The 22,856-nt window shown below is 37.8% G+C and overlaps 1 protein-coding gene across 1 annotated transcript in view; it reads right to left on the bottom strand.

Moving 5' to 3' along the window:
- Positions 1-22,856, bottom strand: part of SHANK3 (SH3 and multiple ankyrin repeat domains 3) — a 98,276-nt gene that overhangs the window by 17,017 nt on the left and 58,403 nt on the right. Inside the window, exons 12-18 of the mRNA XM_053461792.1 lie at positions 18,280-18,393; positions 12,588-12,663; positions 11,936-12,018; positions 8,165-8,289; positions 7,609-7,744; positions 4,161-4,241; positions 622-749 (exon numbers count right to left, since the gene is read on the bottom strand). Coding sequence (XP_053317767.1) covers positions 622-749; positions 4,161-4,241; positions 7,609-7,744; positions 8,165-8,289; positions 11,936-12,018; positions 12,588-12,663; positions 18,280-18,393 — 743 coding nt within the window. The remainder of the gene's footprint in view (positions 1-621; positions 750-4,160; positions 4,242-7,608; positions 7,745-8,164; positions 8,290-11,935; positions 12,019-12,587; positions 12,664-18,279; positions 18,394-22,856) is intronic.

The raw sequence follows: 22,856 nt of genomic DNA, 5'->3' as shown, positions 1-22,856 counted from the left end.
CTCCTACACTTGGCTAAAGCATTTATGAAAGTTCAACTACTTTTTGCTCACAATGATCCCTGTATCTCAATTTGATCCATATCCGCTGTTCTCTCAGTAAGCAGTTTGCTATAAACTGCTAAAAATGACTCATTACAATAAATGTATGGTGCACGGCTGTGCTGAGCACCAAATGTTCCTGTGCACATTTTAGGGTGATGCTTTCATAACAAGTTCTTTCATAGCAGATGTCTGGATAACAAGTTTCTTTAATTCTGGACAACTCATTTAAGCATGAAAATAAAATCATCCAAGCATCATACTGTATTTACTGAATGCACATAAATGCAGTGTTCTAAAAGGGTTAACATTACAACCCAAACTTGATGAAAATGAAATTTAATTTTACTGTATTGCAATGTGTCAAAATATCACTATGAACAATGTAATGCAATTATTTGGAAACGAATGTCCTCTAAGCAAAACAACATACATACAGCTTCCTGGCCCAGCTAGCAATGCACCCGAAAGTTTAAATACAATTAGGGAAAGGGGCCAGGGAATAAGCTGATTCAGAAGGCAGATGATAAAGCAGACATCATGTACACAGAGAACAGGAGAACGTAGGATGCTTGCTCTTACACTGATTTCGGCAGGAGTGATGCGTCGGCTCGTAGGTCTCTGTTTAACAGTAGCAGCCCTGGAATCAGCCTCTGCAATCTCTGGTCTCAGGGAAGGATCTGAGGCCACCAAAATCTCATCCAGCCGTTCTGAAATGAAACCAATTCAGGGTAGCTGAGATTAATGGATGTTACTGGTCACGAAATAAATGACATGTGCACAGGGAACCTAACAGCAGGTCACAGCGGAGATTCATAACGATATTGAAAATGATGGGTTATCAGGATTCACTTACTAGCTCTGTGTCTGTGTACCTCTAGGAATTGTTACAATGGTATATATGCTTCTAAAAATATACAGCATACAGACAGTCAAGCAGATTCCCTTAAAATAGCATTAACTGTTTAATTATGCCACCTACCCTCGAGCGTTTGGATAAATGCTTACAGTAGAAAGACAAGATGAATCAGCGTATTATTAAAACACAAAAAATACCCATAAGCATTAAACCAATCACTTATTTGTACGATTATATGTGACATGAGGTGTTTTTAAAATGTATTTGTCAAATATGTTATTTGCTGATTTTAAAAGAATAATACAAAATTGATTTTCTATTCAATTGGGTTTCCAGTGCGCTGAAATATTTCATTGTACTGCATTCATTATGGATTCAAAAGGTCAGCCTGTGCAAGATTCACCTGCTATGGTGCTTTATAATATAGTTGATAATATCTGATCTATAATATGGAAAGTTGATGCTGTGCAATAAAATGAACTCACTTACATCTTATGACTGGTTGGAAAATGACAAAAAAAGAGGTCTATTTGGGGCAGAGTTTTGAGTGGATAAGGGTAAGGTTGCTTGTGTTCTTCAATAGGCATGTGCATTCCTATCACTTTAGTATCTTTCTGCTTTTGCAATATGAATTGGAGTTGCTAAGTAATGAAAGAAAAAACAATATGTATATTTTGAAGGTAGCCACTGGGAGATGTGGGGTAGCATTTCTGAAAGGGTATCAAGAAAGAGTGCATACAAAGGTGAAAAAAAGAAAGGCGTTAGATGGTGTGACAGCGTGACAGTGTCAGGGGTAGCTGCAGTTTATATATATATATATATATATATATTAGGTTTTCTTTTGTATTCGGCATTCTTGCTCCTGCTGTGCAAAGGACAAAAGCTATGATTTTTTTTATTACGGATGTCAATTTGTCCATGGTGCAAATCCTTTACAAGGCGAACCCTTTATATCAACAATGCTTGATGTTACCTTCTTGGTGGTTTACAAGGTTGTTGTGCTGGTTCGTGATATGCGGCACTCATAGTATGCATGGGATTCATGAGACACGTGATTAAATGCAATAGTATAGGACAATGAATTGAGTATGGAATGCTATTTATAAAATGGTGAGCAACATGTACTATGTGACATCTGATAACTGTATAAAGGGTTCCATCACAACTTACAGCAAGCAATATAACATCATTAATACATTTACCCCTGTTACCCCTGTGAAAGTAGGATGACTGTTAAGTTTTATTATTTAGGTCCAACATAACTTGTCGTGCTTTTATGGACAATGCTTGCTGCCACATTATCATCAATACATTGTATTGGGTGGATGTGGTATGACGGTACATCACCAGTGTTAAAGGAACATTTTCATGATTTCAAATACAATATGTTTCCAATAATGATACATTATAATCTATTTTAACTCATTTATACATTATAATATATTTTGTGGCTTGATGTTTCCATAATTGTTTTATGAATATTTTCTAAACCCCTAAAAGATCTAAGCAACTCAGCTACTGTATTTTTAGAGTGGCCATCAGCATGCTAGGTGAAATTGTATGTTTGCGATGTATGCTACATGAAGTGTTTTGCTGTGCTAGAAAAGTCTATTACATAGCTTTGTGTAATATTATGACACATGTAATGTGATAATTGGTATGGGATTACACACTGGTGTAATCGACTTTCACTGTCGGAACACTGCTCCCATATATCAACTCGTGAAGAACAGTGTTATATAACACCCCAGACAGACAGTATTTTTTTTTCTGGCAAATGTTTCCAGTTTCCTAGCAAACCTGTCTTGTGACATAAAAGTTAAAAGCCACATTTGCTCTCTTCCTTAATATGCATAAAACCCCCTTAAGTTACTTGATCAGTATGAGAATAAGTTTTGTCCTAGACCCACAACAAATACCAAGATTCCTGATACCTCAAACTCAGGTTGTTCTGCCACTTTACACATATCTGGTTAAACCTCCTCTAGAATATAGGGTAGAGTTCTGTAGACCCCATCTCTAGAAGGATATAGACATTCTGGAAAGAGTTCTGAAACAGACTACTAAAATAGTGTATTGCTTGCAAGATTAGCATTTCAAGCATGTGATTGGATGAAGCACATTTATTACTGTATCCTTTTTGTAACTGTCACCATAACAAAACTTCCTTTTCCTTTCGATAGATCTTTCATTTTACTGCAAGTCCATTGACTGCTTTCTAACTGTTCAGAATTAGCTGTCCCAGGATACAAGTCCCTTTGCTGGGTTCCAACTGAAATTCCCTTATGTAAAGTTGGCCTAATTAATGCAGCTCCCAGTACTACTCAACCCAAATCAACCACAAGCATCAACAGTAAACAAAGATCCATTCCCACCTTATATTTTAACTCATCCTAATTCTCTTTACATTGTAACATGTCATGGGCGCTTGTTTCCTGTAACATTTAGTCTACATCAGCTTGTATACACATTATATAGTCTGGATAACAAACTGAATCATTTAAATCCATATATTTTGATATGAATGCCATAAAGTATTAGGACAGATAATATCTGTTGCGCTATTTGGTCAATTTATTATTAAAATACGTTCATGCTTGATTTTGTCACCTAGCTTATGCTTCTAATAGAAAACCTTGCATTCTCATAAAGACCTTACCCAGGACGGTATTTTATGGATCCATGATTTTTATTTTGGAATGCATTGTTATACAATATTAGCTCAAAAAGTCAGATATATATAAGTCAGACATACATAAACATTTACTACTGCTTACTGAGCCATTCTTCTGTCCATTAGTCATGTTAGTATGTTAGTAGTAGACGTTGCCCTAGTGCTATTTCTGCGGCCCCTGTTCACATTTATAACAACAATATAGCACACCCTACTACCAAAGCCTACATCCTCTCTATTCTACTACTTGCTTGCTTAATCCACATAATGCCTTATTTACAAGCTATTAAGAAAGTGAAATTCACAATAACCAAATAACTTTTGAGTGGTAGTTCTTGGGGGTTACATATGTAACATACAAGGACAAAGTTTATGAATCACTATTCTTGAGACCTGCCTTCCCAGCCTTATCATGTCATGTGTTTGAGTTCTATTATCGTATCTTGTCAGAGATTCCAACATGTCTATAAAAAAGTCATATGTAGGCACTACACCTTTCCCAGTGTGTCCATATGTTTTAGCTGAATTGTTCTAACCGACCCAATAGGTCTTTCCAGTCACATCCCTGTCCCAATTGCATTGACTTACCCAGCTCTTCTAGCTCAGCTGTCATGGACTTAGATCGCAGGGTGAGTGTGGTACTGGGTGCTCTCTTCGGAGGTGGGGGAGCTGGAAAAAAAAGAGATGTGACCTTACAAGTCTTATCCAGCAGGCGGCGGGGATCTGGAAGGAACCTCCGTTTCTCCACAACCATCTCCTCATACTCCCGAGAAGAGGGGTTGCACTGCTCCAGCAGCTTCCCAACTCTTCGCCGTGACTTCATCTTGAGGGCCTTGAACTAGAACCCCAGACAGAGCCATGCGTGGGTGGAGGGGGCTCTGCAGCTACTTAATTTTCTGTGGCAGCCTGTGTTTTTCTTTATCAGAAGATTCCTTTATACAATGCAGATTCACTGCGTCTCTGGCAGCTGCTCCCTGCTTATCGCCTATGCTGATTTCTATTGCTAGATCCTTTCTGTCTCTTTCACAAGCCTCGTCTTTTCCCTGTCTTTCTTTCTACTCATTTCTTTAGTCATTATCATTTTAACTTCTCTCTTTATTTATGGACCTGTTTCCCTATCCCTCTCTCTTGTTGGTCATCATCTCTCTATGCCTCTCTCTCTCCTTCTATCCTCGATGCTCAGGGATGAAATTCTTGGTTCTTGCTGAGTTTCTATGGTAACCCTTGCTTCACACTTCAGAGGGGAGGGAGAGAGAGACAGAGAGGGAGAGACAGAGAGGGGAGACAGAGAGAGAAATAGAAAAAGATGGACAGAGAGTCTGCACCTTCAAGAGGGTGAGGGAGGAAAGAAAAAAAGAAGACAATGCACTAAAGGCAGAGTGTTATCAGTGCATAGACAAAACAAAAATGTATTACATTTTCAGGGAATTATACTGATCAAGCAGACGATCATCATCACTTTGGTATAGACACAATATAAGAATGCAGCATTGTTGAAAACTAATAGAACCACACTATTTATAGAGAGAACAAGACAGATGAATGGAGAATGGGTAAGACAGAAAACATATTTTATAATGTGTATATTGTATGAGATGTTTTGAGAACAGTATGTAGATACCCGGCCATAAGAACCATGCCCTAAACAATGCAGTAATAATGACAGGATGCTTTATGTAAAGAAAAAGAGATGGTAAAGATGCATAAACACAGATTTATGTGAATTTATTTTATAGCTACATGCGTGTCTATACATGTATTTACACAGCACAAGTTCACATAAATGTATAGATAAATCACATAATGAAACAAAGACTAATGCCAGTCTTTGATGTGTCAAATATATGGGCTACAACTGGGCTGTGGCACTCCAGTATCCCATCCGTCAATTGAGACACTAAGAAGAATACTGTGGGTTTGCAGTGTGTGCATTAGCATTAGTGTGTATGTGTCTTAGCATCAATGTGTTTGTGTAAGTGTGTGTGTTAGATGGAGTGTGTGTTACCATAAGTGTGTAAATGTGTATTAGCCTGAGACTATGTGCACATGTGTTAGTGTAAGTATGTGTTAGTGTGAGTGTGCAAATTTGTGTAAGTGTGAGTGTATGTGTGTAAATATGTGTGTCCATGCATATGTTAGGTACAGGGGTACAGGGGGCTGATTGGGTCACTTAGCTTTATTTACCTCCCTGATTGGTACTCTGCAGGGGTAGACTGGAAAGGGAACAACGGGCTATTCCCTGGAGCTGCTCTGATTTTAAGATTTTGGCCAGTACCTGGAGCTATTTCTTGTGTTTTACTCACTAGTATACACACCCACAGTGACAGGGGCTCAGGCAGCATGTAAACCCTTTCTGCACTTCTTTGTATTGGTTTTCTATTCATTGACTTTAGTTAAATGTGTTTTGGACAGGGCTGGATAATGTGTTGTCTGCCACATGTTTTTAAAAAGGGTCCCCTTAGAATCGAAGGGCCCCCTTAGATTGACTTAGATTGTGGCCAGCCATCCTCTGGGTTTGACCTTGAATATTAAGGGCTATACGCCAATCCAATGGTCTCAGGGCTACACAGTCTGCAGCTGACACCATTATATTGTACTGTAACGATATCTTAGAATCCAGGTGTTTTTTTTTTACATCTGAGTTCCCTGCTTATTCTCCTGACAAGTAACAGTTTTGTTATTAGAATTGATTGGAATAGTATTAGAACGAGTTTGGTTGCCACAATTATCAAGTCACAGTTACACTATTTCATGAAATCTCATGTAGATGTCTATGTTCCGAGTTATGCATTTATGGACATATTGAGCAAGAACGCCTGGGTTAAATAAAGACCCATAAGATGAGGAAACAGAACTATAGGGCTGAAAGTAAGGTATAAGAGCAAGAAAGAGATTGTATGACTAAACAACACAAAACAGACAGGTACTTTTATATAACACCAGTGGTTGTGTATAATTGGCCTTAAAACATACATTTACTGCATAGTTACTTTAGTAATACCCTATGTCTACGTGCTCATATTATATGCACAATTCATAGGTACCAGGATGGCACTTTGCAGTCTTCTCTTAAGTAGCCATTCTAAAATAGATTTTTCTGTTCCTGAATTTGGAACATCTTGAATGGCTACCATGCTTCTAGCTAGTATGTTCAAAACATTCAATGCATATGGTAAGATAACAGCTGCTGTGACAAACTATCTCCATATTCCAACTATCTACACCAAATCAGACTGCACAGCATCTGTCCTATAGAGACAAAAGTAATAAACAGCAACTATATTAGAAATGTAATTAAAGCTGAACGTTGGTGGCATACACCTTTATTTTACCAGGTTATACGTAACTTGGATATAGACAGAACCAGGGCTAGACACAGCCCAGAAGCCACAGATCCTACAATTATACTGTTGGCTGGTATGTATGTGACCCGTCTCCTATAAATCTCTAAGGATCGATTCCAAACTAATACCATATACAAAGAAACAGCCACCTAAATATTCTCTCTGGCTCCTAAATTATACATAGACTTCTCCAACCCTGGAAAGGATGTATACGGCAGATAAAGTAAAAAGGAAGGAAATATAGAAATAATGCAAGAGATCTACACAGACAGATCACAAAATAGGCCAAAACTGGTAAAAGCAGGTTAGAGTGAAACAATGCCCTAGTACTCCCCATAAAGGGGTTTGTTCTCTAACACAGATTATATGAGACCAGGTATCTCTGTACACATTTGGTAGAAACTCATTCTACTGTAGCCCCTTAAATACTTTTCAAACTGCTGCCAAGTATACATTTCTGGTTATGTGATCTTTAAGGAAGGTGGTTAGTTTGACAAATGCATTTTTAAATGCCAACTATTGTTTTTTTTACGGAGGAACGTATAATTTGGGTTTCATTTTCCTAAACAATAGTACTTAGGTAACATCTCGAGGCTAATCCAAAACTGCCCCAACAAAGCAATCAGATATCACTCACTTATTACTGTGTCCTATCACATATTCTGAAATACTCTTCCCCAGTTAGGTCTTACCCCTTCTGCGCATGGCTTCTTCGCTCTCAGGTTTGCGACTCACAGACACGACTTTCATGGTCAGGTGGCTACCACCCTGACGGATCAGAGATACCACTTGCTTATGTCCAACCTTAACCACGTTTACTCCATTCACCTGACAGAAAAAAACAGAATACTCAGATACCCTAAAGAGAAACAAATGCTGGGAAAATGTACATGAAATTCTATCAGTTACTGCACGTCCAAGGGAAGCTCACGCTACAAAGACTATTGCTTAAATTGTAAGTGGGCAAAAACATTAAAAACACTGACTGCATGCCTTTCATGAACAATGCTGAGATGCAAATGAATAATGCAACATACAAATGAAATATGTGAAATAAGAAAGAGGTCAGATATCAAGGGAATAAAAGAAGAAACTGAAGTAGCTGTTGAGAATCTCTTAAGTGTTATGTGAAACAGAGAGATGAACAATTAGGCTACAGACATGAGTAATAAGTACAATTCCTATGTGCAGGAGAGAAAAGGGGTTCATAATTGAGAACAGTTGTCTTTACTTCCACAAAGGACCCACCTCTATCAAGAAATCTCCAGTCCTAAGACCTGCCCTCCAGGCCACACCATCCACATCCACAGACTCCAGATACTGCAAAGCAGGGAAGGCAGGCGTGGGTGTAAACTCCTCAATTGGTGTCTCTGCTGCAGGGACAAAAAATGGCTTGGGAAAAGAACATCTTTCCTTTTTGTAGCATAAGCATGAATTTGACGCACAGTATAGATGATTGTCCTAAAGTGTGTAAAAACACTATTATAACTGTGAGAGTGTTATTTAAAGCATTGGTAGAAGGGGCCATCCCTTTCTTCAAAATCTCGTAGATGTCAGTGTATGTTTCATTGAATGCACATACATAACACATACATGCCCTCTACAAGGCTGATTGTACTGTATCTCTAAAAATAATTGTGGTTTGTGAAAGATCTTTAAATTCTCTACCTATACCCAAATATATTTTAAGTGTGACTGCTCATAATTCATGCTATTTCTTTGTACGAGGACATAGGGACATGTGGTACATATGTAAGGGTAGTGATGTTTTTTAAACATATCACAGCATAGGTTATGCAAAAAACACAGTATCTCAAAATCTTAGTAAAGAATAACATGTTATTTAAATCTACTCTCCTGCCGCAGATTCTCAACTGTCCTTTTTCATCCCCTCTGTTAATATTCAGTTTTTCCCCAGTTATATATTTTCCAGTCCACATATCTTTCTGGTTCTAACACTAACCTTTTTTATAATACTGCAATACTACATTATATATATATATATATATATATATATATATATATATATATATATAGATAGATAGATAGATAGATAGATAGATATACACACTCACGGGCCACTTTATTAGGTACACCTGATCGATTGCTTGTTATCCACAAATAGCTAATCAGCCAATCACATGGCAGCAACATAATGCATTTAGGCATGTAGATGTGGTGAAGACAACTTGCTGAAGTTCAAACTGAGCATCAGAATGTTGAAGAAAGGGGAGTTAAGTGGCTTTGAACGTGGCATGGTTGTTGGTGCCAGAAGGGCTGATCTGAGTATTTGAGAAACTGCTGATCTACTGGGATATTCCCATACAACCATCTCAAGGCTCACCAAAATTGGACAATGGAAGACTGGAAGAACGTTGCCTGGTCTGATGAGTCTTGATTCCAGCTGCGACATTCAGATGGCAGGGTCAGACTTAAACAACATGAAAGCATGGATCCATCCCGCCTTGTATCAACGGTTCAGGCTGGTGGTGTAATGGTGTGGGGGACGGCCTACCTGCCTATTGTTGCTGACCATTTCCATCCCTGTATGACCACAGTGTACCCATCTTCTGATGGCTACTTCCAGCAGGATAATGCACCATGTCACAAAGCTCCCATAATCTCAAACTGGTTTCTTGAACATGACAATTAGTTCACTGAACTCCAATGGCCTCCACAGTCACCAGATGTCAATCCAATAAAGCACCTTTGGGATGTGGTGGAACGGGAGATTCGTATTATGGGTATGCAGCTGACAAATCTGCAGCAAGTGCGTGATACCATCATGTCCATATGGACCAAAATCTCTGAAGAAGGTTTCCAGCACCTTGTAAAAAGTATGCCACGAAGAATGAAGACAGTTCTGAAGGCAAAAGGGGGTCCAATCCAGTACTAGCAAGGTGTACCTAATCAAGTGACCAGTGAGTGTATATCTCCATTAATGTATATTTCACATTGTCCTCCTAATTTCAAAACCCCATCTTTCATATTCTGTTTTTCCCTCCTTGCTCCCGTACATTTTTCCCTCTCGCTTTCTGCCCATGTTCTCTTCTGTTTTGTGGTTACCGCATGTATGTTCTTTCTGTTGTTTCTGTGTCTGTATATATTTCCTCCATTCCTTCCTTGTTTGGTTATAGGCATATATTTAAACATTCCTGTTTTTATGCTTCCACCTAAGGAAACTTAACAGTAGATGATGTATGTGCTACCTATTCAGTAGACAGCACTATATAAACTTAACGTAATAAATCTTCATCTTTGGCTCTGGGTCCCAGGAGTTCTACACTAGTTTTGGGGCAAATTGCTTATTTTCTGCTCTGGTTTCAGAGTATTTTGATATCACTATTGGTTCTTTTCTCACTGGCATATCACAGTTTATTGTGTGTTATGTATGAAGAAGGTTCATTGTTAAAAATCCATCTGGTCTGGTACTGCCCCTCGGGTTAAAATTAAACTGCATGATTTGTTTTTTTAATCATAGATCATTTAGTTATCTTCAATTTGAAAATATTTTCCTTTGTTGTTTGTTAAATAAAATTTTTTTATAACTCATAATGGTAAGAAAATTTTGAGATTATCCCAGGAATATTGTCATGTGTCATTAAATGCAATTTTTGTGGAAAAATTTTTTTTGGGTTCAAATAAGTAGTTTTTTGTTCAATAATAAAGACACTTTTTGTGTGCTTTCATATATGCTCCAGAATACAGTGCCACCATGTGGTGCATTAAATGACAACTGTTGCACATGTGAAAATGTATCCCCTTCCTCCATACTTTTTGTTTCTTTTCATCCCGTTCGCTCTAGATTGTAAGCTTGCAAGCAATGTCCTCTTTACCTAATGTATCCGTTTGCCTTAGTCTGTCTATTCTAGCCTCGTCATACTTGAATATATGTATTGTGAGAAGTGCTGCGTAAATTGTTGGCGCTATATAAATAAAAGATAATAATAAAGATAATAGTAGTGCTTCAGAAAATGACTACAATACATGTGTTCAACATTCAGGATATTTTTTTCCCTAGAAAATCACATCTAAACTGTGAGCAGCCATACAGTAGAAATTATAGACATGTACAAACCGCTTAGGACTACAGCATAGAAGGAGCCATCGCTATTATTCTGTGAAAAATAGGTGGTATATCTCTTTGAGATGAAATGGGTGATTGCAGGAGACCACGCTAAAACACCACTAATCTTTGGCTTCAGCATCACATCTTTAAATGCATCAAATGTATCCACGGTAGGCAACATTATCAAATAGCCTCAATGTGCACACAGATATACATCAAGACATGCACTTAGGTATTAGAGTCAATCACATCTCGTTTTGATGTATTTTTGCACAAACTTTCCAGTGTTTTTCCGAAACTGTCTTTGGAACCCGAACTTAAGGCGCATATGCATTGTTATGGTGTGAAAGATTCATTGTCTGTGAAAAGACAGCACACTTTTCTTACATGATTATATATTTTGTTGTGCTGTAGTATTTGTGATATTTAGTTACGTTCCTTCCTCACAATTCCCAGTAGTAATATTCAGAGAAGTTCATGAGCATTCTGTAACTAGATTTATAACAGCATTAGCACATAATTCACTTTCCTCTAATATGCTGAACGGCTGCTTCGGAAGTAACACTATTAACATCCCTATGCCTGACATGTTTTGTTATTGACATGGATCCAAGATGGTCCGTACACTAAACCATTAGGCCTAGCAAATTAGAGACATCTGCCACCCTAAATATCAAACTCCCACTTCCAAAATGGTTGTGCCGTTTTTAATAATAATTTGCTCACTATATTTTCAAATAATGGAAGACATGGGACTCAATGAAAGTGCTGCCCTACTACTAGTCCCTACTACTACTAGTCCCTTTGAAGAGGTTGCAACACAAGGGATTCCTTTCTGGGTGTAATTTGGGACCTGGACAACAGGCCTATGTCAAGGAAGTGGAAGCATAATATTATTTTTCGACAAGGGTGGTTTGATAATGTTTGCAGGACCAAGTTATATTCTGTACCTTTAGCTCCTCGCAGAACAAAGCCGAAACCCTCTAGTTCTCTCTTCTGCAGCCTTGCAACCTTCTCCTGGATGACATAATCACTGCAAAAAGTCACAAAAGTCACCATACAGGCTTCAGCACTACTACTCCACAGTGTCTGCATTTTAACGCTGTGCGTAACCGTATCCTGAACAAATAAACAGCTGGTACTGTGATTTCTAATAAACCTCATTAAGTTCTTTCCCAAATTTTACATATTCTGCTGCCTCTAAATTAATATTATTGTAAACCATTCTTTACTCATTTCCACGTGATGCTACCCATTATTGTCCAAATTCTGATAAGCTGTTACACACTTTTCTCTTACTTACTAAGAGAAAGTATAAGAAAATCAAGGATGGCGTGTAGTCTTGGAAGGAAGTGTAGAAGGTTAAAATGTCACCATGATCTGTTCCTTTGTATCACTCACCTATCCTTCCCCTATAGCAATAAGATAGACCACTGCTGCTTACTTTTAGTAATTTCACATACAACCTATTTCAGAACGTGAATTTAACCCCTGACTACATAGCCAAGACCTTTTAGTTTTTCTTAATCCTAGACAATGCACCACATCCAATGTGCGGTTCTTTACATCCTTCATTCTGGCAATGATCAAGTTTACTGTTACCTGTGGGAGGTGAAGGAGTCATACGATCCGACTGTGTAATGTCTGAAGAGACGCTTCGTTCTGTCTTCACGTGTTTCTGGGAGACAAAGAAGAGTTTTAACGTGAGTCAATGGTATATGACATATTGTAAAGGGGATAGACAAAACAAATGTCTAATGAAAAAAATAGATATTAATAAAACAGAGAGAAATAAGATAAAGCATATACTTTATATGAAACAAATCCTACTTACAAGATAGAAAGAACATCCACTATATATGGACAAAAGTATTGGGACACACCTCTAAATTATTGAATTCAGGTGTTTCAATCAGACCCATTGCCAGAAAGTGTATAAAATCAAGCACCTAGCTATGCAGTCTACATTTACAAACATCTGTGAAAAAATGGGTCGTTCTGAAGAGCTCAGTGATTTCATGCGTGTACTCTGAAAGGATGCCACTCTTGCAATGAGTTAGTTTGTGAAATTTCATCCCTGGTAGATAATGAACGGCCAGCTGTAAGTGGTATTATTGGAAAGTGGAAGCGTTTGGGAACAGGAGCAACTCGAAATGGAAGACCATGTAAAGTCACACAGCAGGAACATGGTGTGTAAAACCCACCAACGCTTTGCTGATTCCATAGCTGTGTGGCGGGAGCTTCATGGAATGGGTTTCCATGGCCAAGTAGCTGCATGCAAGCCTCACATCGCCAAGTACAATGCCAAGTGTTGGGTCGAGTGATGTAACGCGCACTCCGCGCCCCTTACGAAAAAATTACTGCAGTTTTTCTGAAGTAATACTGCAGTTTTTTGGACATAAAAAAACTGCAATACTGCACTTTTACTGCAGTATTACTGCAGTTTTACTGCATTTGTACTTCACTGTACTGCAGTTTTACTGCAGTTATTTTTGTACGGAAGTACAAATGCAATAAAGCTGCAGTACATTGAAGTACAACTGTAGGTTTGCAATATAAAAAAAGTGCAGTAAATGTGCAGTAAAACTGCATTACAGTGAAGTACAAATGCAGTAAAACTGCAGTAAAAGTGCAGTATTGCAGTTTTTTAATGTCCAAAAAACTGCAGTATTACTTCAGAAAAACTGCAGTAATTTTTTAGTAAGAGGCGCTTCTCTGTTTGGCATGCCAGGAGAAAATTACCTGACGACATTCTGCCGACTGCAAAAATTGGTGGAGGAGGTATAATGGTACGGGGCTGTTTTTCAGGAGTTGGGCCCCTTACTTCCAATGAAGGGAAATTTCAGACAATGCTATGTTTTCCAACTTTGTGAGAACGGTTTGGGGAAGGTCCTTTTCTATTCCAGCAGTTTGGTGTGGAAGAACTTGGCTGGCTGGCACAGAGTCCTGACCTCAACCCCATTGAACAGCTTTTGTGTTCAATGGGAACAGAGATTGTGAGCCAGGCCTTCCAAGATCAGTGCCTGACCTCACAAATGATTTACCGGATGAATGGGCAAAAATTCCCACAAAAACACACCAAAATCTTGCGGAAAGCCTTACCAGAAGTGTGGAAGCTGTTATAGCTGCAATGGGAACCAACCTCATATTAATGTGTACATATTTAGGATGCAATGTCATCAAAGTACCTGTTGGTGTAATGGTCAGGTGTCTCAATACCTTTGTCCAAATATTTCCTTGCTGTCGCGGGGTATTCTGGGTCTCAATAGATTTACCCATGGTGTGATTTGTGCGTATAGCAAATCTGTTGCTTTGGCAGCTTGTTTACTATTTTGTTCTTAGTATTCTAGCTGAACTGTGATTATGGTGACCATATTATTTAATTAACATACTTTGTGTAATGCAAACCCTGTCCCCTTCAATTTGGTGGCAAAAGACGAAAGGAGCAATTTGCGTTACTGCATTAAACAGTTTAATCATTCTACATATAGGGGTTTATTCATTACAGCAGAACTTTGCATGGCCATGGTAATTTCATCTCACTGACGTCATTATGTATCATGCAAGGCTGTTTCTTCTGCAAGGAGGGCTGAGCTGGCCTTCCATGAAGCATAAATGAATGGATGAGGTGAATTAAAAAAAAACATTCACATAGTCTTGCATTATAAAGGGCTGACTAAGCTATCTTCACAGGAGAATCCCAGTGGGGTTGGCCGTTCATAACTCAGAGTGTCAGTGAGCTGAAACTGCTAAAAAGAAAATGCGCAACCTCCCACAAGGCAACCCCCCACATTTTACGCAAAAACCTTAAGGTGGCGTTGCCACCTTTTTATAGCTACTTTATTGGTTTACTTTTTCTTGATCCCCTTGCAATATAATCTACAACTGAGATACAACTAAGGAGTGAATAATTATGGAGACCAACTTAAAAGCTTAAGGTGACACAGATCCACTATAATTGAAGAGATCATTCTTTAAAGAAATAATACTAATTTGTGTGATCAATTTGGTTATTATATGATCAAATAACAATACCAAATAATTAAAAAAATAATGTTAATTTATATTTGTCTTCCTATCTATCCAAAGTAAATGTTGCCCAGTCTCCATGTATATCTGTACCTTCCAAGGAGGACCACTTCCTCTTCAAATTGTGAAAACTCTCAGAACATTTGGTGCAGAACGTCCCTTCCTGCCGCTACTGGAAACATAAAAGGTCAAAAGGGACTTTTTCTGCTGCCAAGAGCATATGTGTGTATTGCCGCCAGTAATTCAGATGCTAGTGGTGAACACTGCCAGAAACGGTTGTGCATTTGTTTGGTTGCACTGCTGTAATATTGAGGCACAGTGTGAATCTTGTAATGAAGCAAAGAACTGCGCCAGGTACAGGAATTTCTGTTGCTGCAAGGCAGCTAAGCATAATTTTAGACACAGAATCACTTGTGTTTTTATAGTTTAATCCAACAAGGCAGATGTATTCAGAAAAACACATTTATAGGTTATATAGCCTATTTCTCCACTGGCGATTTAATAAAGCAGTTTCTATATCAGAAAATGTGCTAATAAAAGGATACATTTAGCCACCCTGATGTCTTAACATTTTTATTTTGTTTCATCTAGGGAGGGAAAAAACTAGATTGTATTATGGGAATATAGAAGTCTAGCCATAGGCTTTTCAGCTAGGAAACTGGTAAAATGCCACCATTTAATTTTAATAAAAATCTGTACTGTACACTTGCAGAAACTATTTACAAATGTACAATTTAATTATTCATTATGTAAATAGTATGACCTATCCTTTGATGATGATAATTCTTCTTTTCACATTATGTAAGATTTCAAAGTCTATCTATTAGCCAGTCAAACGCTTTGTATGCTATGCCTGCATTTATGAAAAGAAATACTTTTGATCAAATTCAGGAATGTGGACTTAAATTGGGTTTGGTTAGGTTAAACAGGCTGTAAACTACCATATGTGTAGCCATTAAAAGTAAATAAATAATTGATTTGGCGTTTAGTGTTTAATTTTAAAGATAATCATGTGTTCAACTGTTCCAATATCAGAGCCGCATTTTTATTACTATTATCATAATTAACATGTGTTGAGTAAATCCACAAATCTAAACCATTCATGTGCCTATGCCTTGATAAAGATCAGGCTACTATTCTATGACAGCATTATACATTTACACTTATATTTCTGTACACATACAATGAAAACATTTGGCAGGGTCGTAAGAGAGCCAGCTGCCCTAAGCACAGCAATGTAAGGGACAAGCTAGAGCCACCTTGTAGTAATGCCCCAGCTCCTTCTTGCTATTCCTTCCACTTCGGTAAGTGATGTGACGCCAACTTGATTTGGGGTCTCTGACCTTGTCCCAGACACTCAGATCCCTAACTAAAGCTCTGACATTTGAAATAATGTTCTCAATATCACATATATCTACTCAATCTCATGGCTTCTAGACTTCCTCATGACTTTATCCTTTTCTTATTCCTTATTCCATATACACTAACTGTTATTATCTATCAGTTTGCCCTACCTCTTCTCCCTTTTTTGTACACAGGTCAACATCTAGATTCTGGAATCTTGACACAAGATATCCACAGCATGGCTATAAAGATTATGAAAATGAGGAACAGGTTGAGGAACAATAGTTAAAAGCCTAGACTTCCGTGAAGATATTATACCTATTCCAAATGTCGGAACATTATATGAAGTACCTAGGGTTGAATTTGTAAAGCTATCAAAATAACCCCGTAATATTAACTCCCCTCCACTGCTTGATCAGATGTGCATAACTCTTTCTTCTTGTTTCCCCCCCCCTCAATTATCTGAATAATCTATGTAACCACAATTACATCTCCTTGTATAATTTACATGTTTCATTCAACTGATATCTGTCAACTCATGTAGAAAGAACCAAAAAGGTGATTGCCGCAGCATAGTTTTAAGAGTGAGGCACAGTGGTGGACACTCACTACCACACTCGGACTGGAATCAGTATCGGAGAGTCATTATAGATCTACACCATCACTGGTTAGTTAGGGTCTCACTAGACCCTCACATCTGGTTAAGGAATGTTGGCCTACTTATGACTTTTTCATTAATACAAAAGGCATAGAAAAATTATGAATGTCTCTTGAATTGGATATACTTGGAAACATATAAAAAAGGTTTCAGTGAAGGTTGCTCTACAAGTTATGTGTTCTGATAACCAGCAGAAAGTTGCAGCGGTTACATCTGAATAATATATTATCTATAATGGTATCATACACATTAAAAATGTATGCATGTATACATGTATTCGATATTACCATTATAATAAGCAAAACAGCATTCACCTAAAATGTAATTTAAGTCAGTCATTAGTCTGTGAAACATAAAGATTATATACATCTGAAAGGTCACAGCATTAAATGGTGCAACTGAAGTATCATTTACTTTTCATCTTTCAGCAGAGGATTTAAAAAAAATTCACCTTGCTGTCGGTTTGACAAAATAACAAACTAGAATTCTAGGTAATGTGTCTCTGCAGATTCAGAAGAAATTCCACAAACATCAGTCTCACCTTGTCATAAAACAATGTTAAGATGAATGTTTGGTAGCGAAGAAATATTGCTAAACTAAAAAGGAGCTCAATAATAAAGTTTGATTTCAGAAAGGTACTACACAATATATTTAAAAGGTCAAACATAAAGTATGTTAACTATATTGTTCTAAGGAACCTTTTTTTAAGTTAAAAATCAGCATCTCCCTTCGTACCTAGGTCACAGTGTGCTCTAATTAAGAAAAGTATTTTACAGGTTCTGCAAAATTAGTATTAGTATACAGCACACTGCTGTACCTGTGTCATAGGAACATAATCCTTATTGATGGCTATATAGGAGTGAGGTACTTTAGCACCACTCCAGCTGAGCTGGGGCAGAATTCACCACATTCTCTACCCATTAGGATACTCTGGTTTCTTAGACGCACTCAGCTAGACCTTGTCACTCAGTAGTTTCCTACTAAGGTCAACAGAATCATGCAGATCCCTATGGAATTTGCAATGATCACTGCATCTTCCAAGGCTCTCTCCTGAGTTCTATTTCAGAATCCAGAAGAGTTGTAGTTCAGTTTGGTGAATAACTTTATTTTTAATCATTAGAATTTCTTTGCATATCGTCTTCCATAAACAGTGTTTTTTGTGCTAATAGCAGCAGCTCTAATGCTTGACAGTGTTTGGTTGCTCTATAATATAGATACATAATGATTTATTCATTGTTTGTATTTTTCCATAGTTTCTCTCACCTTGCCTTGGGTCAGGCTGTCTCATCTGCACTTCCTCTACACAGTCTGCAGGAAACCATCCACTCCGGCCCTTCACGGATCCCTCCCAAAATCCTCCTTCACCGATGCTCAGCACTGTGAAAATAAATTACTCATCAGAAACATCAGGAGGGCGATTGAAAAGCAAAAGGTCAAACATGTATCATTACTCAAATAATTTTAAAGTTAAAATGAAGAACCATACCAACCTATTCCAGGTATACAAAAGTAATTTAAACATCACCGGGCAAAAGAGAATCGAAAAGAAAGAATAAGTGACAAAATATACAACAAATTAGTGTGAAAAAAGTGAAACAAGTGCTTGAAATAACCTTGAATAAAATCTATATTACACCCATGGACACATCCACATTGCACCAACAGTGAAGCCACAAAAAGTTCAGCCCAACTATTGATGTGTATTGATGTGTATACAAACTGCGTTAATAATAACCACACAAAACCAGATATAAATACCAAATGTATATCACTGTGCAAAAGTTTGGGGTTTGAAAAAGAACATTTTGTCCATTAAAATAACATTAAGTGGGTCAAAAATACAGTGTAGGCATTGTTAATGTTGTCAATGACTATTGTAACTGGACACAGCTGATTTTTAATGGAATATCTTCATAGGCGTACGCAGGCCCTTTATCAGCAACCATCACTCTTGTGTTCCAATGGCTAATCCAAGTTTTAAAAGACTAATTGATTATTAGAAGATACTTTTGCAATTATGTTAGCACAGCTAGAAATTTCTAAATATACCGTAATAAAATCAAAGTGACCATTAAATAAGGAATAGTTATATTCAGAATGGGGTAGAGTATACACTAGTTCTCAACGTGCATGTACACATAAACAAGAGACAAATGGAATAAGATAATTCTTAGTGTTTTCAATATGTACATAGGAGATTTATATGACTGTTAACAACACACTCACTCTGCTCTGAGCAATTTATAGCTTGCCCACAACTGTTATGGTATGGAAAGAAGACCTCTGTAAATAGGATGTTTTTTTCACTCTCACGTCCCTTCCTTGCTCTCTTGTGCCTAGAGGGATACCAACCGTACCCCACTGACGAGGCTAATGAAGGGTGAAACGTACATCTCGGGTTGTTGGTTCCCTCATCCAGAGGAAAGTGGCCTTTCATTTTAGGTTAGGGGTTGCCCTTTTGGGTGGCATCAGACTGATAAGTAGATGGATATTTTTTTCTCTGCAATGGCACAAGAGAGCTAAACTTTGGGGAGGAAAAGTGGGGGCGTTTCGTAGGGCAGGCTATGAAGTGGCTGTCTGTTCTTGGTGAGCAACTTATATTATTTTTGTATGACATTTAATGCATTCCAACAAGGTAGTCACATAGAAAGGTGCCTCAATTCATCCCCAAGATACATGAAGGGACTTGTGAAAGTAAAAACGATAATGGAGGAACAGAGGTTGATAAAACATCACAAGTTTTACCGTATTTGCTCGATTATAAGACGAGGTTTTTTCAGAGAAAATGCTCCAGATCCCCCGCAGAGCTGCAGGGGACCTGTCTTATGCCCACCGTTTAACACCCCCCCCAAAGTTGACAGTCTGGGAAGGTCTGCGCGATGGACGCAGACAACCCCCGCTGCTAACCGCACCTCCTTCCGGCTGCAGGGGAAGTTGCCTACGCGGATCGCGTAGACGTCTACCCACTGCCCGGACAACACACCGGGGAGTCAGAAGCACCGGTAAATTTGGGGGGGTGGGGAGTGTTAAATGGGGGGCATAACGCATTTCTGTATTTCTATGAAATGCCTTTTAACCCCCTTAATGCCACTCTGCCCCATAATATGCCTTTTAACCCCCTAAATGCCAGAGGGGCATATAGGGGTATGAGGCATTTCTGGAGGCAGAGTGGCACATAGGGGGTCAAAAGGCATATCATGGGGCACAGTGGCATATAGAGGGTTAAAAGGCATATCATGGGGCACAGTGGCATTTAGAGGGTTAAAAGGCTTATCATGGGGCACAGTGGCATATAGGAGGTATAAGGCATTTCTGGGGCAGATGTGCATAACTGGGGGGGCAGGTTGGAAAATAAAAGAAAATAAAAACAAAATATTTTTCTCAATCATACCTTTTATTTAAAAAAAATAGTTTACATGAATTAACATTTACTGGTAAAACTTTCTCCCTAGGGTCGTCTTATATTCAGGCTTTTTCTTTTTTTCCCTAAATTAATATTCAGATTTGGGGGGGTCGTCTTATAATCAGGGTTGTCTTATAATCGAGCAAATACGGTAATAATAAAGCACAATATGCTAACAATATGCTAACGAATCAAAAAGCTAATCACTCCTTCCAAGAAAGTCCTTGCAAATCTTGTACTCTTCCGTGTGGTCATATTTCGCACAACCAATGGTCTTTCTCGAGTGCTAATTTCCTCCCCCCTCCATTTTAATGAGATTGTATAATATATGTTTTTTTCTCATTTTTATATGATGAACATTTGTACATTTATTTATTACTTACAATATGGACATAGGGTTAATCCATAAAACAAGACAGCGGGATTGGACATTTAGGAGTTAATGGTTTTGGACTACTTAGGTATGTAAAGGACAAACGGAGGAGATAATCACTTAAGGAAGCCCACTGATTGTGTGAAACACTTTCACCTGGAAGTAGGTACGCAACAGTTGCAAGGACTTTCTTGGAAGGAGTGATCGACTTTTTAATTCCATATGTAAGCATACTGCACTTTTTTAATAAAGCTTGTGATTTTACACCTTATCAGATTCCAGTATGGGACGTGAGAGCAAAAAAAAAAACATAACAGTTATGAGCAAGCTCTAAGTTTCTCACATCAGAGTGTGTTTTAACGGTGAAGTCATATAAAGCTTATATGTTTATATGGAAAACACTATGAATTATCATATTCCGTTTGTCTCTTGTTTACATGTACCTGCACTTTGAGAACCAGTGGATTCTCTTCCCCATCTCAATATAAGTATTCAATACTTAATTTACACTTTCATTGTGTTCTATTTTATTATATATATATATATATATATATATATATGTGTGTGTGTGTGTGTGTGTGTGTGTGTGTTTGTTTGGTATTTACACAGGTTTGTGTTTGGTTAATATTAACACAGTTAATAATAAAGCAAAAAATTAGTGAGTATTTAGGGAATACCTAAAAACAAGACACAGACAAAAAAGAAAGCCACATTCATTATGCACTGGTAAAGCTCAAGTACTAGAATTCATTTTGCAGACATAAAGCACATAAAGGAGATATAAATGTATTAAGGTGCAGACAGATTGAAAAAAGTGTTTGGAATTGGAAAGCAAAATGGAAAAAAAATGTTTAAAGGTGGAGAACAGAGGACAAATCAGGATGAAAGGTTAGAAAAAAATATTCAAAATATGTTTAAGCCTCCTGATTATGGAAATAAGGGGGCAATAATATCCCAAAATTTACAAAATCCAAAAATTAAAAATCTCATGCAAATTAAAAAAGGCTATTTTGTTCAATTAAATAAGGGTAGGAAAGCTACAGAACTTGTGGAATATGCATTCATTCCTCAAGATGAAAAGTTAGCGACATGATTTACCCTGAGGAAATAGTTAAAACTTTCTTTGAAATATTGCTATAATCCACCCATCTCACTCTAACACTGATGTATGCGTAACTCATTTTTCTTCTAGACTACAGCAACCACTTGCTCATTTGCGTTCCTGCTTCACATATCTCTGCTTTACAATCAGTTCTCTACCCAGTCACCACAATTCTCTTTCATTTCTTGAAAACACCACTCCCTCCATACTAAAATCACTGGCTTGACTTTCTGTAAAACAGTGCATCACCTTTAATATTCTTTTTCTTTTTCTTTCAAAGCTCTTCAGCACACATCCACATCCTAGATTTCCTCTCTGATATCCCGCCGTATACCTACACGTTGTCAATGTTCCATCCATAGGAGGCATCTCGCAGCTTCTTTAACATCTACTGCTCTATCTCGACTAAAGGTCTTCTCTCTTGCTACTCTGAATCCCTGTATCTCCCGACAACCACACATTCACCAGTCTTCAACTCTCTACAACTTCAAAAGCAAACTAAAGGAACACATGTTACCTGTAGCATTACAGTAAGCTACAAACCTTGAGACCCCTGTAAATTGCATTTACCTCGACCCACTTATTGTATCTCTATGTTTGCTTACTCTCTACACTACCAGACTATAAACTCTACAGGGCAGGGACTTCCATTGCTAATGTACTCATACCTACCGTACCTATCTCAAAATGTCTGTAGTCCTCTGTACTTTTAGATGACTGCACTTATTATACATCCTCATTTATTATATTGTCAACTGTAAAACACTAAGTAAATCTGTTAATTGTGCTTAATAAATAAAAAATACATACATAGAGATGTCAGAATGACGTGGAACCCAACATAATGTCCTGCCCACAATGACAATACGATCTCTTGATCAGTTATTGAATGCATATACTTCTTCTGACTATTGACCATAAACCCAAACAAAAAAGTAAAAAAGTAACTTTGCTGTATATAC

The sequence above is a fragment of the Spea bombifrons genome, chromosome 4 (genome assembly GCF_027358695.1).
Source record: "Spea bombifrons isolate aSpeBom1 chromosome 4, aSpeBom1.2.pri, whole genome shotgun sequence".
In the NCBI taxonomy this organism is placed as follows: domain Eukaryota; kingdom Metazoa; phylum Chordata; class Amphibia; order Anura; family Pelobatidae; genus Spea; species Spea bombifrons.
Note: the sequence above shows the minus strand (reverse complement) of the source record. Positions and strands in the feature narration are given on the sequence as shown.